At 47.8% G+C, this 16,230-nt stretch overlaps 2 protein-coding genes across 4 annotated transcripts in view; one reads left to right on the top strand and one right to left on the bottom strand.

The window, feature by feature from the left end:
- GPBP1L1 (GC-rich promoter binding protein 1 like 1) overlaps nucleotides 1–1,831 on the bottom strand; it is a 91,982-nt gene extending 90,151 nt beyond the window's left edge. For 2 of the 3 annotated variants that reach the window (XM_068239491.1, XM_068239492.1), the window contains exon 1: nucleotides 1,691–1,831. The gene's annotated coding sequence lies outside the window, so the exon portion shown is untranslated. The remainder of the gene's footprint in view (nucleotides 1–1,690) is intronic. The other variant, XM_068239490.1, reaches the window with a different exon arrangement.
- TMEM69 (transmembrane protein 69) overlaps nucleotides 1–16,230 on the top strand; it is a 152,003-nt gene that overhangs the window by 118,044 nt on the left and 17,729 nt on the right. The window contains exon 2 of the mRNA XM_068239499.1: nucleotides 12,771–12,826. Coding sequence (XP_068095600.1) covers nucleotides 12,782–12,826 — 45 coding nt within the window. The 5' untranslated portion in view covers nucleotides 12,771–12,781. The remainder of the gene's footprint in view (nucleotides 1–12,770; nucleotides 12,827–16,230) is intronic.

The raw sequence follows: 16,230 nt of genomic DNA, 5'->3' as shown, positions 1-16,230 counted from the left end.
GATCCGGCTGCTAATCGAGCCGCTGGTCGACCCGTGTATCCCCAGCATTAAAGTATTGCAGAAGATCATCAGGACAGCCAGACAATTGGGATTGCTTAAAAGGAAATAAATATGGCAGCCTCCATATACCTCATGCTTTCGAGAGCCCAAGACAAATTAAAATAAAAAAATAAATAGTAGTATGACCATTCATATATACAGCGGGGAGTGAGGCGACAAGAACATATTTGACAAGCTTTTGTCGGATATGTTCCAGAGGCCTGCGGTACCCAAGGTGACGTGACATGATAAGATAGACATGTGTATATACAGTGCCTGGCACACAAATAACTGCTGTGTTCCTTTTTTATTTCTCTGCCTGAAAGAGTTAAACATCAGGTATGTAAATGGCAGTTCCTGTTTTTACAGGAAGATAGATACAATTGTTTATTTCATTAGTTTTTTTTTTAAGTAGCTAACTTTTTTTTTTTTTTTTATTTAATCCATCTCAGGTACACTCTAAGCAGGCACTTTCTCAATGCAGCAGGAACTACTGAAACGGCAGCCAAGTAGCATGCAACTCATTGGATCACTGAATGGAAAACTGCCAATGTTGGAGTGCAGCTCTAAAATCACATTAGATCACTGTGGAAAAAATTGTATATTACAGCATATGTTTAGAGGGAGCATATCATGCTTCTTGAAAAGTTACAGGTCATTGCATAAAGTAGAAGGAAAAAAATAAATAAAAAAAACTCAAGCCTCTAGTGAAGGGACAGGTGCACTTATGCCACTGGAGGGAAACTAGAGCAGGACTACAGTGGGCTATCGGTCAGTGCATACAACTTGACGGGCAAGTAAAGTTATGGATCTATGAATACTGCTAGGTTACGGAGGACAAATAATGCGCTTTCAAAACAAGTCTATAATTTTGCTGTAGGTAGCAGTGGAGACTCACTTCCTCATCCACTATCCCCTATGTCTCATTCTCACTACCCTGTAGATTGTAAGCTTGCAAGGGCAGGGACCTCCTCCTAGTGTTTCTTATTCCACTGTAATTTATCATATGAACATGCACGAGTGTTAGTGATGTAAAAACTACTCATCAACATTGTCTGTATTTGTAGTGCTGGATGTCCTGATTGTACATTTTTAAACCTCTCACATATATTTCCCACTTTTTTTTGTTCTATGTACAACACTACGTAATATGTTGACACTATATAAAAATAATACAAATCTCAAGATGAATATCTCCAGTGATGTCCCATAGTGTCGTACAGCTCTTTAGATACAAGTATGAAATAAGGGCATCACAGATCAGTGACTACATCAGGTGGGATAAAGTATAGCACCAAAGACTGCATACAGGTAGGGGGTGTGTCATGCAGCAACGTCACAACTCTCTGTATACATATAAGAGCTGGGTAGCGATGTCTGCAGGAACATCCATAATCGGCGCATAAATCTCTGCAATACTTCATGCTACGTGACGTCACTCGCGTTCTTGTACAGGCAAAGCGTGCGCCAAGTAAGCATTGACGTCATCAATACACACAAGGTTCAGAAGGACTGTATATTACAGTGAGATCTCCCAGCTGCAGAATGGCCACAGCAGGCAGCACATGGTGAGGGGGGCCCCCAACAGAGGCGGAGCCAGGGCCCCTTGCCACGTGACTGACCCCTACCACAGGCACTTCAAGCCGCTCACCTGCTAGTAGCGCTCCTCCAGGGCCCCGTGTCACTGCGTACAGCCCCCGTCCCAGCCTCCAAACGCTGCCCGCTTCCTGCTCCACACAAACCATAACAAAGCGCGCACCAAAATGGCGTCCCCTGGCTGGACCATAGAGAGCCCCTCCCAGAGCAGAGCGCCGGGGACCCGCCTCTCTGCTAGCGACTCCGCCTGCAGCGACATCTGCCGACCACTGCAGGATGGACTGGTGACGTCTCATGTTGTGGCTGGAGAGTTATCTGTAGAGAAATAACACGCTGCGCGTCCCCGCAGCCGCCAAGTTGTGGCGCCAAACTAGAATATATCCACCCACCTCAACCAGCATTTGTGCCATGAGGCTTTTTGTTTTGTTTTTTTGATGCCCTGTTTACTCTGCCCTTTGGGCTGCATTATACACTGGAAGGTGCTTGTTCAGACCAGCACTGTGTGCAACAGCTGTAGAGTGTATCTGCCACCATGACGATGACAGACACACTCTACAGCTGTTGCAGTAAACATTTTTTTAAACTATGAGGTTTTGCAACCAGCTGCAATTATTTCTAGTTGCTACTATCAGTGAAGTACCTAAGGAGCTATGCCCCCTCCCCCCCCCCCCAAGTACTCTAACAATTTATATGGGGCACCAAAACCTGCCTGCCAAGGACGACCACAGTATCAGAGCTGCAAGAAAGGGAAGGGGAACCGTTTGTTAATGATTGCTACTATTCAAAGTATCTATGGAAGTGATTATTACCTGCACAGAACTAATAGAGAGCTAATACTGTGATTGAGGATGGATCCAATGCGGTCACAACCTTTGTGCCCCCTATTGCAATGCCCTTGGCTAGGGATGCTCACTGGTTGCATTCACAAGTGATTACTCGTGATTCAAATGAGGTTTAATTGGTGCAGGTGTGCGGTCAGGGCCGGATTTGTAACTGTTAATGACGCGCGCGCCCCGTGTATGACGCGCGCACCCCGAACCGTCACTACTCCGAGCTGTCGCCAGGCGATTGACTTGTTCAATCGCCGGCAACAGCTGTCGCCGCAATTTTTCCGCAACTGTCGCTAGTCCGTGTGTGTATGCGGACTAGCGACAGGAGACCCAATGCAAGTGAATGGAGCATCCGGCTGGGGGATGCTCCATTCACAGACAGCTTCCGCCGCGTCTCTGCCTTTCTGGCGAGACGTGTAGATATCTGTCGCCGCCAGGGAGCTGTCGCTCCCTGGTCTCTTGTAGCCATGCAGCGGGGGACAATTGTGCCCCGTGTGTATGTAGCTTTAATGAGAAAGTGAAGAAACTAGCAGAGCTCACTGATGTTTGTGAATGCCTGCATTAAAACTCAGCGGAATTTAGTTCTATCTGCTTTGTAATGTAAATCCCTGGCATTTCTCACATCAACTTGTATGTCCATCATACAGAATAATGATTGTCATAACACATCAGGAAGTGTGTGAGCAGTGCAGTTTCTAGGATAAATTTCACCCAGTGCGAGTGTCAAAAAATACGCGCCCCCCCCCCCCCCCCCCCCAACAGTCATGGTACTTTTCTGTGAGAGTCGTAGGGCATCTTAAATATCCAATCCGTTGCGGTCGCTACTCGCTATCACCGCACATCACCAAATGTAATTTGTGTTAATCACACACCTGTACCCACATCTCAAGCCGGCGGAAATGCTCGTCGCAAAAAAAAAATAATTGATGGTTGTCGTGAAAATTGCCGTAAAAAAAATGCGTATTGGGTATGGGCCTTTACAGTTTTTGGTACTTATCCGTTAGCCGGGCGCATCCGGCAGGTGGCGCTGTTAATGTTAATTCCAATCGTAATTACTTCATGTAACAATAAGCCGGCGGCAATGTAACAGATCAAGCCGCCGGCTTGCTTCGTGTCTCGCTCTCCTCCCCCCCCCCCCCCTTTGCCCTCTCTCCTATAGAGAGCAGGAACTAAACTAAAGGGGCCCATACACTTACCGATTTTCCCGCCAATATACAGCCGATTCAATCACTGTGATCAAATCGACTGTGAAATCGTTGCGCAAATGCTGACCAAACGATCGATTTCTGCCCAAAACCGATCGTTCCCATCGATCTGTCCGTGCGGAAGATTTTGCTCGATCACCGGGGGTCGGGAGTGTGTCGATAGCAGTGTTCGAATGGCCGACGATCGACTGTAGCGGCAATATATTACCTTCTCCGCCGGCGCGTGTCCCAGCTGTCACCGCTGCTCCTTCTCCGCTGGGCTCTGGCAGGCTTCACTTCTTCCTCTCCCGGCAGGAAGTTTAAACAGTAAAGCGCCCTCTACTATTTAAACTACCCCCGGACAGGAAGTACAGTGAAGCTGGAGCCGAGCGCAGAGAAGACACCGGAGACCTGGGGACTCGAGCCGGCCGGATCAGGTAATATATGCGGGGGGGGTGTCATCTCCACACATTGTGATCGGTTTCATGCTGAAATCGATTCACAATCTGTTTGCAGTAAAGGCAGTCATACGATCCCTCTCTGATCAGATTCGATCAGAGAGGGATCTATCTGTTGGTCAATCTGATGGCAAATCAACTAGTGTATGGCCACCTTAACTCACTTCCAGCTTCAAAGCCATAGATCATACACAGAAGATTATACAGCAGATAATGCCTGGTACACACCATGCAATTTCCCGTCAGATTGACAGTTAAATCAATAATTTCTAACAGGTCCGATCTGATTTCTGATCATTGTTCTGATAAATTTTTTATCGATTCGATTGTCAATCTGACGGGAAATTGCATGGTGTGTACCAGGCATTATCATTAGAGTACTACTCAGACCAGAGCAAAGAGGAGCGTCCCCCCTCTTCCCACTGAGAGTGGCCACAACGGGAGGAAAAGCGTCAGAGGTCAATGAAGCTAGTGGGGGGGAGGGAGAAAGTCACTGGATCTAGTGTAGGGAGGGAGGGAGAAGGTCACATAGGATAGTGGGGGACACAGAAGGTCACTTGAGCTAGTGGGGGAGAGGTCACTGGAGCTAGTGGGGGGAGGGAGAAGGTCACTGGGACTAGATGGGGAGGGAAGAGGTTAATGGGGCTACTGGAAGGTGGCAGAAGGTCACTGAGGCTACTGGGGGAGGGGGAGGTCACTGGGGCTAGTGGGAGGAGGGAGAAGGTCACTGGGGATAGAGGGGGGAGGCAGAGGGTCACTGGGGATAGTGGGGGAGAGAGGAGATCACTGGAGCTACTGGGGGGGGGGGGGGGGGGAGGAGAGAGAGGGGGTCACTGGGGCTACTGGGGGTAGGCAAAAAGCCACTGGAGCTAATGGGGGGAGGGTCACTGGGGCTAGCAGGGGCAGGAACAAGTTCACTTGGGCTACCAGGGTGAAGGGAGAAGGTCACTGCAAGGGGGGGGGGATAGGGGGGCAGAAGGTCACTGGGGCTACTGGAGGGGGCAGGAGGCCACTGGAGCTTAAGGGGAAGAGGGAGGAGGTCACTGGAGCTAGTGGGGGACGGGAGGAGGTCACTGGGGCTAGCGGGGGGAGGGGAAAGTAGTTGAAGACAGTGGGGGCAGGTAGGTTTATACTTACTATTCTGATTGCAGGTGTCCATTCCTCTACTGTCCTAAGGGGGCAAGGCTTCCTCCAGGCTGGTCTTACTCCTGTCAGATGAGCACTCCTTAGTGTACAGGAGGCTGGGGTGACCTCTCCCCTGTGCAGGGGGGCGGGGTTTCCTCTGGAGATGATATGGGGCTTCCTCCAGGACAGGTACACTTCCACCTTCCAGGCACTGCTCCTACATCAGCTTCCTGTGGCTACAGATGGCCTTTCCTGCATGTGGATGGTAGGGCACACATTCGCCAGCCACCCTATCATCCATGTCCCATGTGGGGGGCGGGGCTTCCGCGATTGGGGGCGGGGCTTATGGCGGCCAGGAAACCTCTCCTAAGTGTCCCAGATCGGGACAGCTACTTGTTGTGATGATGGACTGGGACCCCAGCAGAGCCTCAGCCCTCAGCTGCCTGTCCGTTCCTTCTCCTCCCCAGTCCCCACCACGCTCAGCCAGGAACACATCAGCAGCAAGCAGACTGCTTCAGTGCCCTGATTGCTGCTGCAATGCCGCTGCAGGAAGTCAGTGTCACCACGTGGTGATTACTTGTTGCTGGCAGCCATGGCAACAGGAAGCCCAGGAGGAGTCAGTGGAGACAGAGAGGTGATCGCAGCGCTGCTTCTCTTTACCTCTTCAACTAGCGTCACCCTCTCTCTGTCAGTCCCGTCCTTCTGCCTGCGCCCCCTTCTCCTCAGTGCTGCACTGCGCCCCGTGCTGTGGCACTGTCCGCACGCCTGTAGAAACGGGCCTGTGTGTGAGAGAGAAGCAGGGATTGGGAAACTCTGGAATTCCGCTATTAGTGCAGAGCAGGGCGCTGGCTGGCTGCACTGCGGGACCAGACGAGATGATTTACATTGACATATGACCTCTTCTCTCTCCAAGTCCTGCCGCCCTTCTGATCTTATCTGATTTTATCGCCATGGCCTTTGTGGCCTTCCCAGAAATCCGGCCCTGTGTGCGGTGGGGATACAAGAGGTTATTTACCCATAATTCCGCTGTCCACCCTGCGTTCCAAAGAGTTTGCACACGTCCTATTGGTCGCGTTGCAAGCCTCACACTGGCGCACTTCCTCCTTCAAGCTGGAGGGAGGAAGAGGGCCGGTGTGAGGTTTGCAACGCGACCAATAGGACGCGGGCAAGCTCTTTGGAATGCAGGGCGGGCGGTGGAATTATGGGTAAATAACCCCTTGTATCCCCGCCGCACACCTGCACCAATTAAACCTCATTTGAACTCGTGATTACTCGTGAATGCATCCGGTGAGCATCCCTGCCCCTGGCTACTATCATATGGCATACAAATTTATTTCAGGAACCAGCAAGCCTCGGGTTGGGGCTACAAATTTGCACGGAAGCAGCTCAGGGGTTCCCTCAATAACTAGGTTGTATAAGAGGTGTACAATTAAAGTAAACTTGAGATTACTGGTAGTTAGAATAAGAAACTTATACATACCTGGGGCTTCCTCCAGCCCCCTTCAGTCTGATTTGTCCCTCGTTGTCCTCTGCTGCCGTCTGGATCCTCTGCTATGGGTCCCAGTAATTTAGCCAGTCAGGACTTAGTGCGCATGCACAAATCTGCTGTGCACGTGCCCCCCCCCCATTGCATTTCTGTCGCCAGGAGAGTTCTGCGCAGGTGTAGAATGCTCACAGGTGTGCAATGGGGAGGGGGGGGGGCGTGTGCGGCCGTACTGCGCCTGCGCTGACTGATAGAATTACCGGGACCCTTAGAGGTCAATTCATAAAAGGCTGTACAGTGAAAAAATCTGGTCGGGAAAATATTGCATTTGGTATTTTAGACTTTTGTGTGCACATTCATAAAAATGTTCACAGCTAAGATAGAAGTGCGGTGATTTACTGAAGTAAACGGGCGGTAACATGAGAAGAGTGTGTTTTGTTACATTCCTGTTCTTTATGCAAAAAGCATTACATAAGAGGCATCCCCAACTTCCCTTTAGATGTACATGTTTTGTTATACTGGCTCTGCTTGCCCTGAATCTGTTCTATATCTGTCTATTATTTTTCTTAACAATATATTTAATTGCCACTGCGTAGAAGAACTTCAAGAAAATTTACACATGGCAGGCTTTGTGATGTGAAATACACATCTTAAAACCAGGAACCCAAGAGGTTAAACACGCATCCTAAGGTATTCAGGGGAAGCCTTGTTTGTTCCGTTCTCGCTGCTGCTGCTGCCTGGGGGGAGATCTCACTGCTTCTGCCACTGCTTCTGCTTGTGAGTCTCCATTATCTCTCTCTTATCAGCTCTTCAAAGCAGGTGGTATTCTTCCGTACCATTACCGCCTGCTCTAATCTTTATGAATTGACATTTACTAACGTGTTGAGGTAATTACTGCACAAGTCGGTAATTTACCTCACTGCTCGGGAATTTCAGCTTTTCATGCGATAACAGCTTTTATGAATTGACATTTTGCTAAGTGCTCGGTAAAGTCAGCTGTTTTCTGCATTACCGAATGCGGTAATGCTTTATGAATTGATTCGACCCTATAGCGAATGATCCAGGCAGCGGAGGAGGTGAAGGACCGAACAAACTGAGGCTCCCTGCACACTGCAAATCCGATTTACGGTTCCGATTTGCGATTCCGATTTTCCCTGGATGCTATCAAGACAAAAATGCAGAAAAAACGCAGCATGCAGTACCGATTCAAAATTGAAAATCGGAATCGCATGTGAAAATCGATTAAAAATTGGAATCGGATGTAGTGTGTAAGAGGCCTTAAGGAGGCTAGAGGAAGGTCCAGGTTGCAAAATCTGCTAGGGTGCAAAATATTTCACTACATCGTCTCTGATCTGCCTGCAAGCTCCCTCCAGCTGCAATATAAGCACACGTGCCAGTGGTTGACACACAGTGCAGTTAAATAGCTGCGAGAACCATTTCATCATGCTTTGGTGCAGCTGCTGCTTGTATAGGTTGGGGACTACAGTCCATGCCAAGAGCTTGCTAGCACGGGTCCACCTGAGGAGCTGACAAGCTATGTACTGTACATAGTACTCTTGCCTCTTTGGTACTCTTGATCACACTCTATCCCTCCGGCGACAGGCCGGAGCATCCTTTTCACTACCAATCAAACTCAAATCTTTAGACTGGGAAAACACGATACAATTTTCATGTCAGATCGAAAATTTACCGTCATTCGATCATTTCCAACATGTCTGATCAGTGTCGACCAAGAAAGGAATCAATTTTGAAATCAGTACTGCACAAAACCGTTCCCTTTCTGGATCAGAAGCAGATCGGAAATTATTATGAAGGAAAATTTTCTGTTGATCTGATGGGAAAATTGCACCAAGCATTAGGCAACTTGGGGGGGGGGTTGTACAGATGCTAGATTCTGGACAGAAACAGTGCCTGCGCTATTCCAATTTATCTACTTGTTTACGTTTTTCTGCTATGTTTAACCCTGGTATTAAAATATATCTACAGTACTGTACTTATGTATTTAGTGTATACCTGACATTTTTTTTACAAAAAGCAAAATTTAGATTTACGTCTTAGTAGAGGGAAGTCTTTGGATCACCCAGAGGCTTTCCACACCCCCCCCCCCCTCCCCTGGCTGACTCTGCTGCCTATAATGTAATACAGCAGCAAGCGTCAGGCCTCTGATCAGCCGGCAACCAGGAAGTGCGGGCGCTAGGACCTTACGGACACTGCACTGGTATGTGGAAGTGACATCTCTTCCGCATATGCAGCACGGTGTCCATGGGGGTACTGTATGCCCGATTTCACTGGTCGACTCTGGCTGCTGGGACGACTGATGGTGAGTGCAGTCCCTGTCACTAAACATGGGGGGCAGGGCGCCGTACAACTCCCCCCCTCCCATTTTTCAGTGCGCTGCGCTGCTTTGACCGGAAGGGGCTGGAGGAAGCCCCAGGTATGTACAGTAAAACCCCGTTATCCAGAACTCAGTTATCCAGAAGTCTCAAGCAACCAGAAAGGAAATCCTGAACTCAGTTTTGCTCATCCCTGGGAATTAGATTGTGAGCCCCTTCTGAGGGACAGCCAGTGACAGGGATATGTACTCTGTATAGTGCTGCTGAAACTGGTCATGCTATAATGCATAATACTGTAGTAATAATTTGTGGAGTTGAGAACGATGGTAAAATCGAGACACATTTCTCATGTTTACTCCACCCATTGGCTACAGAACATAACAGTGACACTGAGCATGCTCAGCAGTTCCTGCCCACACTTGTTCTGGCTTCACTCGCCACAGGAAGTGATAAATAACAAACTTCCTACTTGTGACCTTTCTTAGTGGTGGTGGTGGCTGCAGACCGAGGTGAGCATGTTGCTGGTGTATGTGTGCAGGGGAGCACATTGCACAGCTGCCATAAGGCGCCTGGTTCTGCAGATTGTTCTCAGTATTTTGCAGTGTCTTTTATACGCTAGCAAAAGGTGGAGTTGGACAGGACTGATCTCTTTTTTTTTTTTTGTATGTGTGTGTAAGAAGAGATAAAAAAGATGACACACTTAGCAAACCTAGAAATCAATGGACATCTGAAGCGAGAGGGATATGGAGGCTGCTATATTTATGTCTATATTATACCAGTTGCCTGACAGTCCTACTGATCCTCTGCCTCTAATACCTTTAGACCCTGAACAAGCATGCAGCAGATCAGGTGTTTCTTCTGACATTATTGTCAGATCTGACAAGATTAGCTGCATGCTTGTTTCTGGTGTTATTCAGACACTACTGAAGCCAAATAGATCAGCAGGTCTGCCAGGTAACTGTTATTGTTTAAAAGGAAATAAATATGCCAGCCTCCATAGTCTTCTCACTTCAGTTGTCCTAAAGAGTGAGGCGGGGATTATACTTAGGGAATCAGGCAATTTTAGGCATTGCAAAATCGCACTGCAAAATGCAAATTATTTATTATTGGTGTTTGCGTTTAAACACAGGTGGTTTTTACAGTAGATAATGATTATCAATGAGAAATCACATGTGACAAAGTAGAGTATACTGTCAGTTTTTAAATTGCACAAAGATCGCATTGCTAATTCGCAGATGCTTCCTGAAATAGCAGCAGACCCATACGTAAATGCATTTTTGCATGGATGGAGTCACAAATCTAAAAATATAAATCTGGTACCTGTAGCTGAAAAATCCATGGGAAGCTCTGGTTAAAGAAAACCTGAACTGAACATTAAGGCTACTTGCACACTAAGACGCTGCGTTAGGTGCCACGTTAATGTCGCATAACGTGCACCTAACGCGACGCCTGGTGCTCTTCTATGTGGACGTCAGAGTGAGCCGCGTTGTGCAGCTCACTCTGGCGTCCGTGATGCGTACTCTTGGACGCATGCGGCATCACGTGGTCCCGCCGGCCAATCACCGCACAGAGCGGCCGCTCCAGGAAGTAAACACTGCACATCACAACGGGCAGTGAATATTAATTAGCCATGTGCCTGGCCGCTCTCCGCTCCTCCCCAACAGGAATGCGTATGTGCAGACAGTCTAACGCGGCTTAAGCCGCTCTAACGCCGTAGCATGCTGCACTTTCGGGAGAACGTGCAGTGTTACATGTAACGCAACGTGGGCTGTGTGAACAGCCCACTTGTGTTACATTGCTGTGCGTTGGGGGAGCGTTACAGGTGCACTAACGTGCGCCTGTAACGTTCCTGTGTAAGCAGCCTTAAAGTCAAAATAAGCATACACAAGTCATACTTACCTCACATGTAGTCTACTCATCAGTGTCTTTCTCCTGTCCTGTGTCCTGTTCGTCCTCTGTGATCAATGGAATTCTCCGTCCTCCATTTTGAAAATGGCCATTACCCCATTACCCCTTCCTGGTCAGCACACTGTTAAACTGTAACATCGCCGACTTGAGCCATAGTGAAACATGGACACATCAGTTCTCCTCTCAGCTGTAACTGACAGCAACTGATATATAACTGCCAGCAACTGATATATTTCAGTTCTGACAAAATGTTGTCAGAACTGGAAGGGATCATTGTCAGAATAAAATTGTGAGTTTCTGAGAGGAACTGATGGCAAGGTAACTATGTAATGTTCATTTGAAGTTACCTCATGTGTTTATTTAAAATAATTTTACTCAGTACAGGTTCTCTTTAAAGCTGGTTTCACTCAATATGCAGTGTGATCGTCCTGCTGCAGAAGAGCCTGGGGGCAGGACGGTCGCAACAGAGTAATATGCATAGTGCATCCAGTTAGAAATATATGATCTGCATGCTTGTTCAGGGTCTATGGCTAAAAAGTATTAGAGGCAGAAGATCAGCAGGACAGCCGGGCAATCTGCATCGTTTAAAAGAAAATAAATAGGTCCGCCACCATATCTCTTTCAGTTCAAGTGTCCTTTAACCCCTAGCCAGGCTTGGGATGGAAAAAAGATGCTGTAAGGCCTTGTTTACATCATAAATCGCTTGCGTTTGGCGGTTTTGTGTGCGATTATTCTTTAGCGCCTAGGGATTTTTTTGTAAAACGCTTTTCTAAGCGCTTTTGCAGAGCAATTCGTTTTTCAGGAAGTGAACTCTTTGACCTAGAAAATAATAAATACAATGAATGTATTCTTAAAAGCGCTGGGGAAATCACTATACAAAGTGCTTTTTCAAGCGCTTAGCGATTTCCCTATACCTGCCATTGAGCCAAAATGCTCAGAAAATGGTACAGGCAGCGCTTTGGTCAGCGGAAAGCAATCAAAACGCTCAGTTGTGAACAGTCTCATAGAGAATCACTGCACAAGCTCTTTTAATGCGATCTTCAAAATTGCCAGCACTTAAAAAAAATGAAAGGTGTGGACAAGCCCTTAGTGGTAATCCCGAGCCTGGCTTTGGGCTGCCGAGGCGTGTGCATGCAGCGGGAGTTTGTAACTCCCCTCCCCCAGGATCCAGATACTGGCAGCAAGTCTTTATACGGTCCTCGGAGGCTCTCGATCCCTCCGGTGACATTGCCGTTTGTCACATGACGATCTCACCATGGGAGTAGAGCACCATCCAGAGGACAGGAGGGAGAACTGCAGCACTGGATCCCAGGCAGGTGAGTAATGTGTAGCGGTTGCTGCTGATCTGGCGTAAAGCCAGGGAGATTAAAGTGCAACTCCAAAACTCCACTCTTCATAGAGACATGTAATTTTACCTAGTTACATACAAACTGCAGACACTGATCCACTTCTGTTCCTCCTGGCCACAGAGAGAACGTACTCGTTATTGTTTCACCTAATGCTAACACCACTTTACAGAATGTTAGCTCTTAATGCTATGTACCTGTTTCTTGCTGTAAATGCTGTGACTACTGTATCCATTTGGCATTTACTCATCCATACATTTGTACCTAGGGCCGGAGCACACTTGCGCCCTTATGTGCATTTTTCAGCAACCCTTCATTGACGCACAATTGTAAGAATGTACAGAAGCGCTCAAGTGTGCTCAGGCCCTAAGAAATTAGTTACCCACCCATACTTGTTTCGTATTCCATGCAGTGATACAGAGGATGATGTAAACTTATAAATAATAATGTAAAACTTTTTTTCTGCAGGTTTGGCCAAGATGATGCTGTGTCTCCGGGGAAAGGTTCTTCCACTGGCATCACAGGTATAATATTATAAATTATAGTTATTTATAAAGCACCAGCATATTACATAGTGCTATGCAGTACATTAAAAAGAAAACCTGAGGTGGGTAGGTATTTAAAAAACAAAAACAAAATAAAAAACCATGCTACCTGATCCAGGGGGTTAGCTGGATCAGGTAGCGTCAGTTACCGTCGCTCCTAAGTCCCGCAATCAGACTTTCCAGAAAAAAACCTTCAAAACAAACACTGGCTGCATGCTTCACTGTATGCAATGCAATGTGCAGCGCCACTTTCCTGCTGTCGCAGGAAACGCATCGCAATGGTTACTGTGATCGTGGCCTTTGTACATAAAATAGGCTTCGAGTTAATGTGGGGTCACCAAAACCTTTACTAGTGGGCGGTGAAATGAAGTGAAGGTCCTTATTACAGTGCAATTTTAAAGTACACTTGAAGTGAGCAGGATATGGAGGCTACCATATTTCTTTATAAACAATACCAGTTGCCTGGCTTTTTGCTAATCTTTCATACATCAGTATGAAATCACCCACCTGAAACAAAGCATACGGCAAATCAAGTCAAACATCTGATCTGCATGCTTGTTCAGGGTCTATGGTTAAAAGTATTACAAGCAGAGAATTACTAGGACAGTCAGGCAATGTGCATTGTTTAAAAGGTAATGCATATGGCAGTCTCCATATCCCTCTCATTTTAGTTGTCCTTTAAAGGGTCCCTAAGCATAAGGCCCATTCACACTTACAAAACGCAAAACGGTAGCGCTTTTGCTACCGTTTTGCTCAGGCGATTTTTGTTGATTAAGGCGAAAAAAATCGACATTCATTTGCCGATTTTTTTTTTTCGCATTTAGCGCTTCTGTAGCACTAAACGCGATCGCCTGAAAATGGTGCTGGCTACACGTTGGCGTTTGGCGGTTTGCTTTAATCGTCGGCGATTAACTCAAATCGCCCAAGCATATTATTGCACTAGCGCTTTAAAAAGCGCTAGCGCTTAAGCGTTTTGCCGAAATCGCAAATTTTTGGCGAAATGCTCTAGTGTGAATGGGCCCTAAGAGAAGGTCAGTGAGAGGCTAATGATTCCAGCTTGCATGCCAATTGAATGCAAATTGTATGCAGCTTAGAACTGGGTTGATAAAATGCACTTCCTGATCATTTGGACTGGCCTAATTGACCATCTTTACATACAGGAGAGGATTAGGAGGATAGCTAAAGCAGCTGTGTGCACTCTATGGGTGAACCAGTTAATCTAGGCACCTGGTGGGTTGGGCACGTCTTGATAGGTAGGTATTGATAGATTTGTGGAAGGAAGGTCGGCGCTAGTCTACTTTTGGGGACCCAGCAGTAAACCTCACAGGAAGGAGGAGGAGCGGACGTCATGACGTAGGTTCGTCCGCGCCGCTTCCCCATCACGAGACGGAGCTAAGGAGCTTGTTGAGCTGGCCCTGCTGAGGAGCTAGACGCCCGGGGGCGCGATAGGAGAGGCGGCTACCGCGGCTCGGAAGGGAGCCGGAGTGGGCGGCGACAGCTGGCGGAGTGGAGTGCGGCCGGACGCCGTAGGCTCTGGCCCAGGAAGCCGGAGGAGTGCACCGAGTGCGCCAAGATTGCCCGGCGGAAGCGGAGGCGAGGCAGAGGAGGAGAAGAGTTCCCCCTCGAGCAGGCGGAGGGAGGAAGGGCCAGGAGGACTCGACTGAGAAGGGGGTGAAGAGAGGAGAGTGACCCCGGAGAGTTGCCCGCGTCCATCTGTGTCACGCTGAGCGGCCCTGCCAGCCTGGAGCTGTGTATAGGACGGAAATTTGAAAGCAGGCTGTGAAGGTGAGACGGTCGCCCCCCTTGCACTGCGAAGTCTCCACATAAATTATGACAGCAGGTTGAGCGGTAGGGCAGGAACCTGAAGTGATGCATGGTCTGGCAGTAGTGTGAGCAAGTGTGACGTGCTGTACTAAGCCCTAGCTTTCCTTGCGAACTTAAAGTGTCTGTCTGCTTGCAGAGACCACATTGAAGTATATTAAAGTTCGTGCTGAAGAACACCCTGAGATGGCAGGGGGCACAAAGAAAAAGGGCGCTGAAACGGGGAACGTGGGGGCTATAGGTACTGGGACTAAAACACCACAGAGGGGTGCAGCTGATTTTTTCACCCCGGCAAATGCTGGTAGCCCGCATGAACGAACAGCAGCAAAAACAAGTAAAACAGCCCAGGAGAGCCCACCTCAACCTGTCATAAACAGAAAATCCACTAGCCTAGAAGAAATGTGGGCATACCTACAAATGCTGCCTACAAAACAGGACTTAAGTGATCAGACGGAAAAGATACTATCAGCCACACATGTAGAGGTGAACACATTAAGAGAAGAGGTGGGAGCGTTAACCGCACGGGCGGAGGCATTGGAGCAGGAACTCTCTAAGGTGAAAACAACGCTGACGGAGCTACAGCAAGAAAGAAATAATCAAAAAATAATTAATAGGGTGGTGTATACCCAGCTAAAAGATATGCAAAATCGCTCCAGACGCTCAAACATCAGGATTCGGGGGCTGCAGGAGTCCATAGGAGGAGAGAGGCTGCGTCAAACTGCTCAGATTATCTTCAATAGGATCTTGAAAAGGCCGGAAGATCAAGCGATTGTTATCGACAGAATTCATCGGGCGCTGGGATTAAACCCAAGAATAGGGGAAAAAGATAGGGATGTGATTTGTCGTCTACATTATTACACGGAAAAAGAAGCAATTATGACAGCAGCGTGGAAACACCCAGAAATAGAATTTGAAGGCAAATCGCTACAACTTTTTCAAGATCTGGCAACGTCAACGCTTCAACAGAGGAGAGCTCTTAAACCCCTGATCCAGGTGTTACAGAGGGAGGGAGCGATCTATAGATGGGGGTACCCATTTTCTCTGCAAATTAAAAGGGAAGCTTTGGCGTTTACTCTCAGAAATCCTGAGGATCTGCCCGAACTTTTTAGAACATTTGACATCGCAGCGGTTGAGCTCCCTGATTGGGATATGGAGGGGATAATGATGGGTAAGACGCGGCTAGGCCGCCGAAGCTGAAAGTTTTTCTATAACATTTCCATACTGCTTAACTGAACATTATATGCCTAAGGAGTACTAACCTCCTCATTAAGTAATATCTCCAACTGAGGGGTGGGTTGAAAGTGCTACGGACTGGGGGAGATGGGAGGGGAAGAGAAATGTATTTAGGATATGTTTGGGTGTAAAATATATGTACACAACTAGGTTTTAAGGGGTGGGTTACAGAGGAGGGGGGGGGTGCGGGGGAGGTGGTCTGTAGGGGTGGACAGGGGTCGCACCTGGGTGCCCCCCTCATCCAGCCTGAAAATCAGGGGGCGGGGAGGGAGAGTGGTGTGATATAATGACATGTAACTACACACAGAATGGGAAGATACAATGGAGGT

This window comes from Hyperolius riggenbachi, chromosome 6, assembly GCF_040937935.1.
Source record: "Hyperolius riggenbachi isolate aHypRig1 chromosome 6, aHypRig1.pri, whole genome shotgun sequence".
In the NCBI taxonomy this organism is placed as follows: domain Eukaryota; kingdom Metazoa; phylum Chordata; class Amphibia; order Anura; family Hyperoliidae; genus Hyperolius; species Hyperolius riggenbachi.
This window is presented reverse-complemented; position numbering and strand designations above follow the sequence as displayed.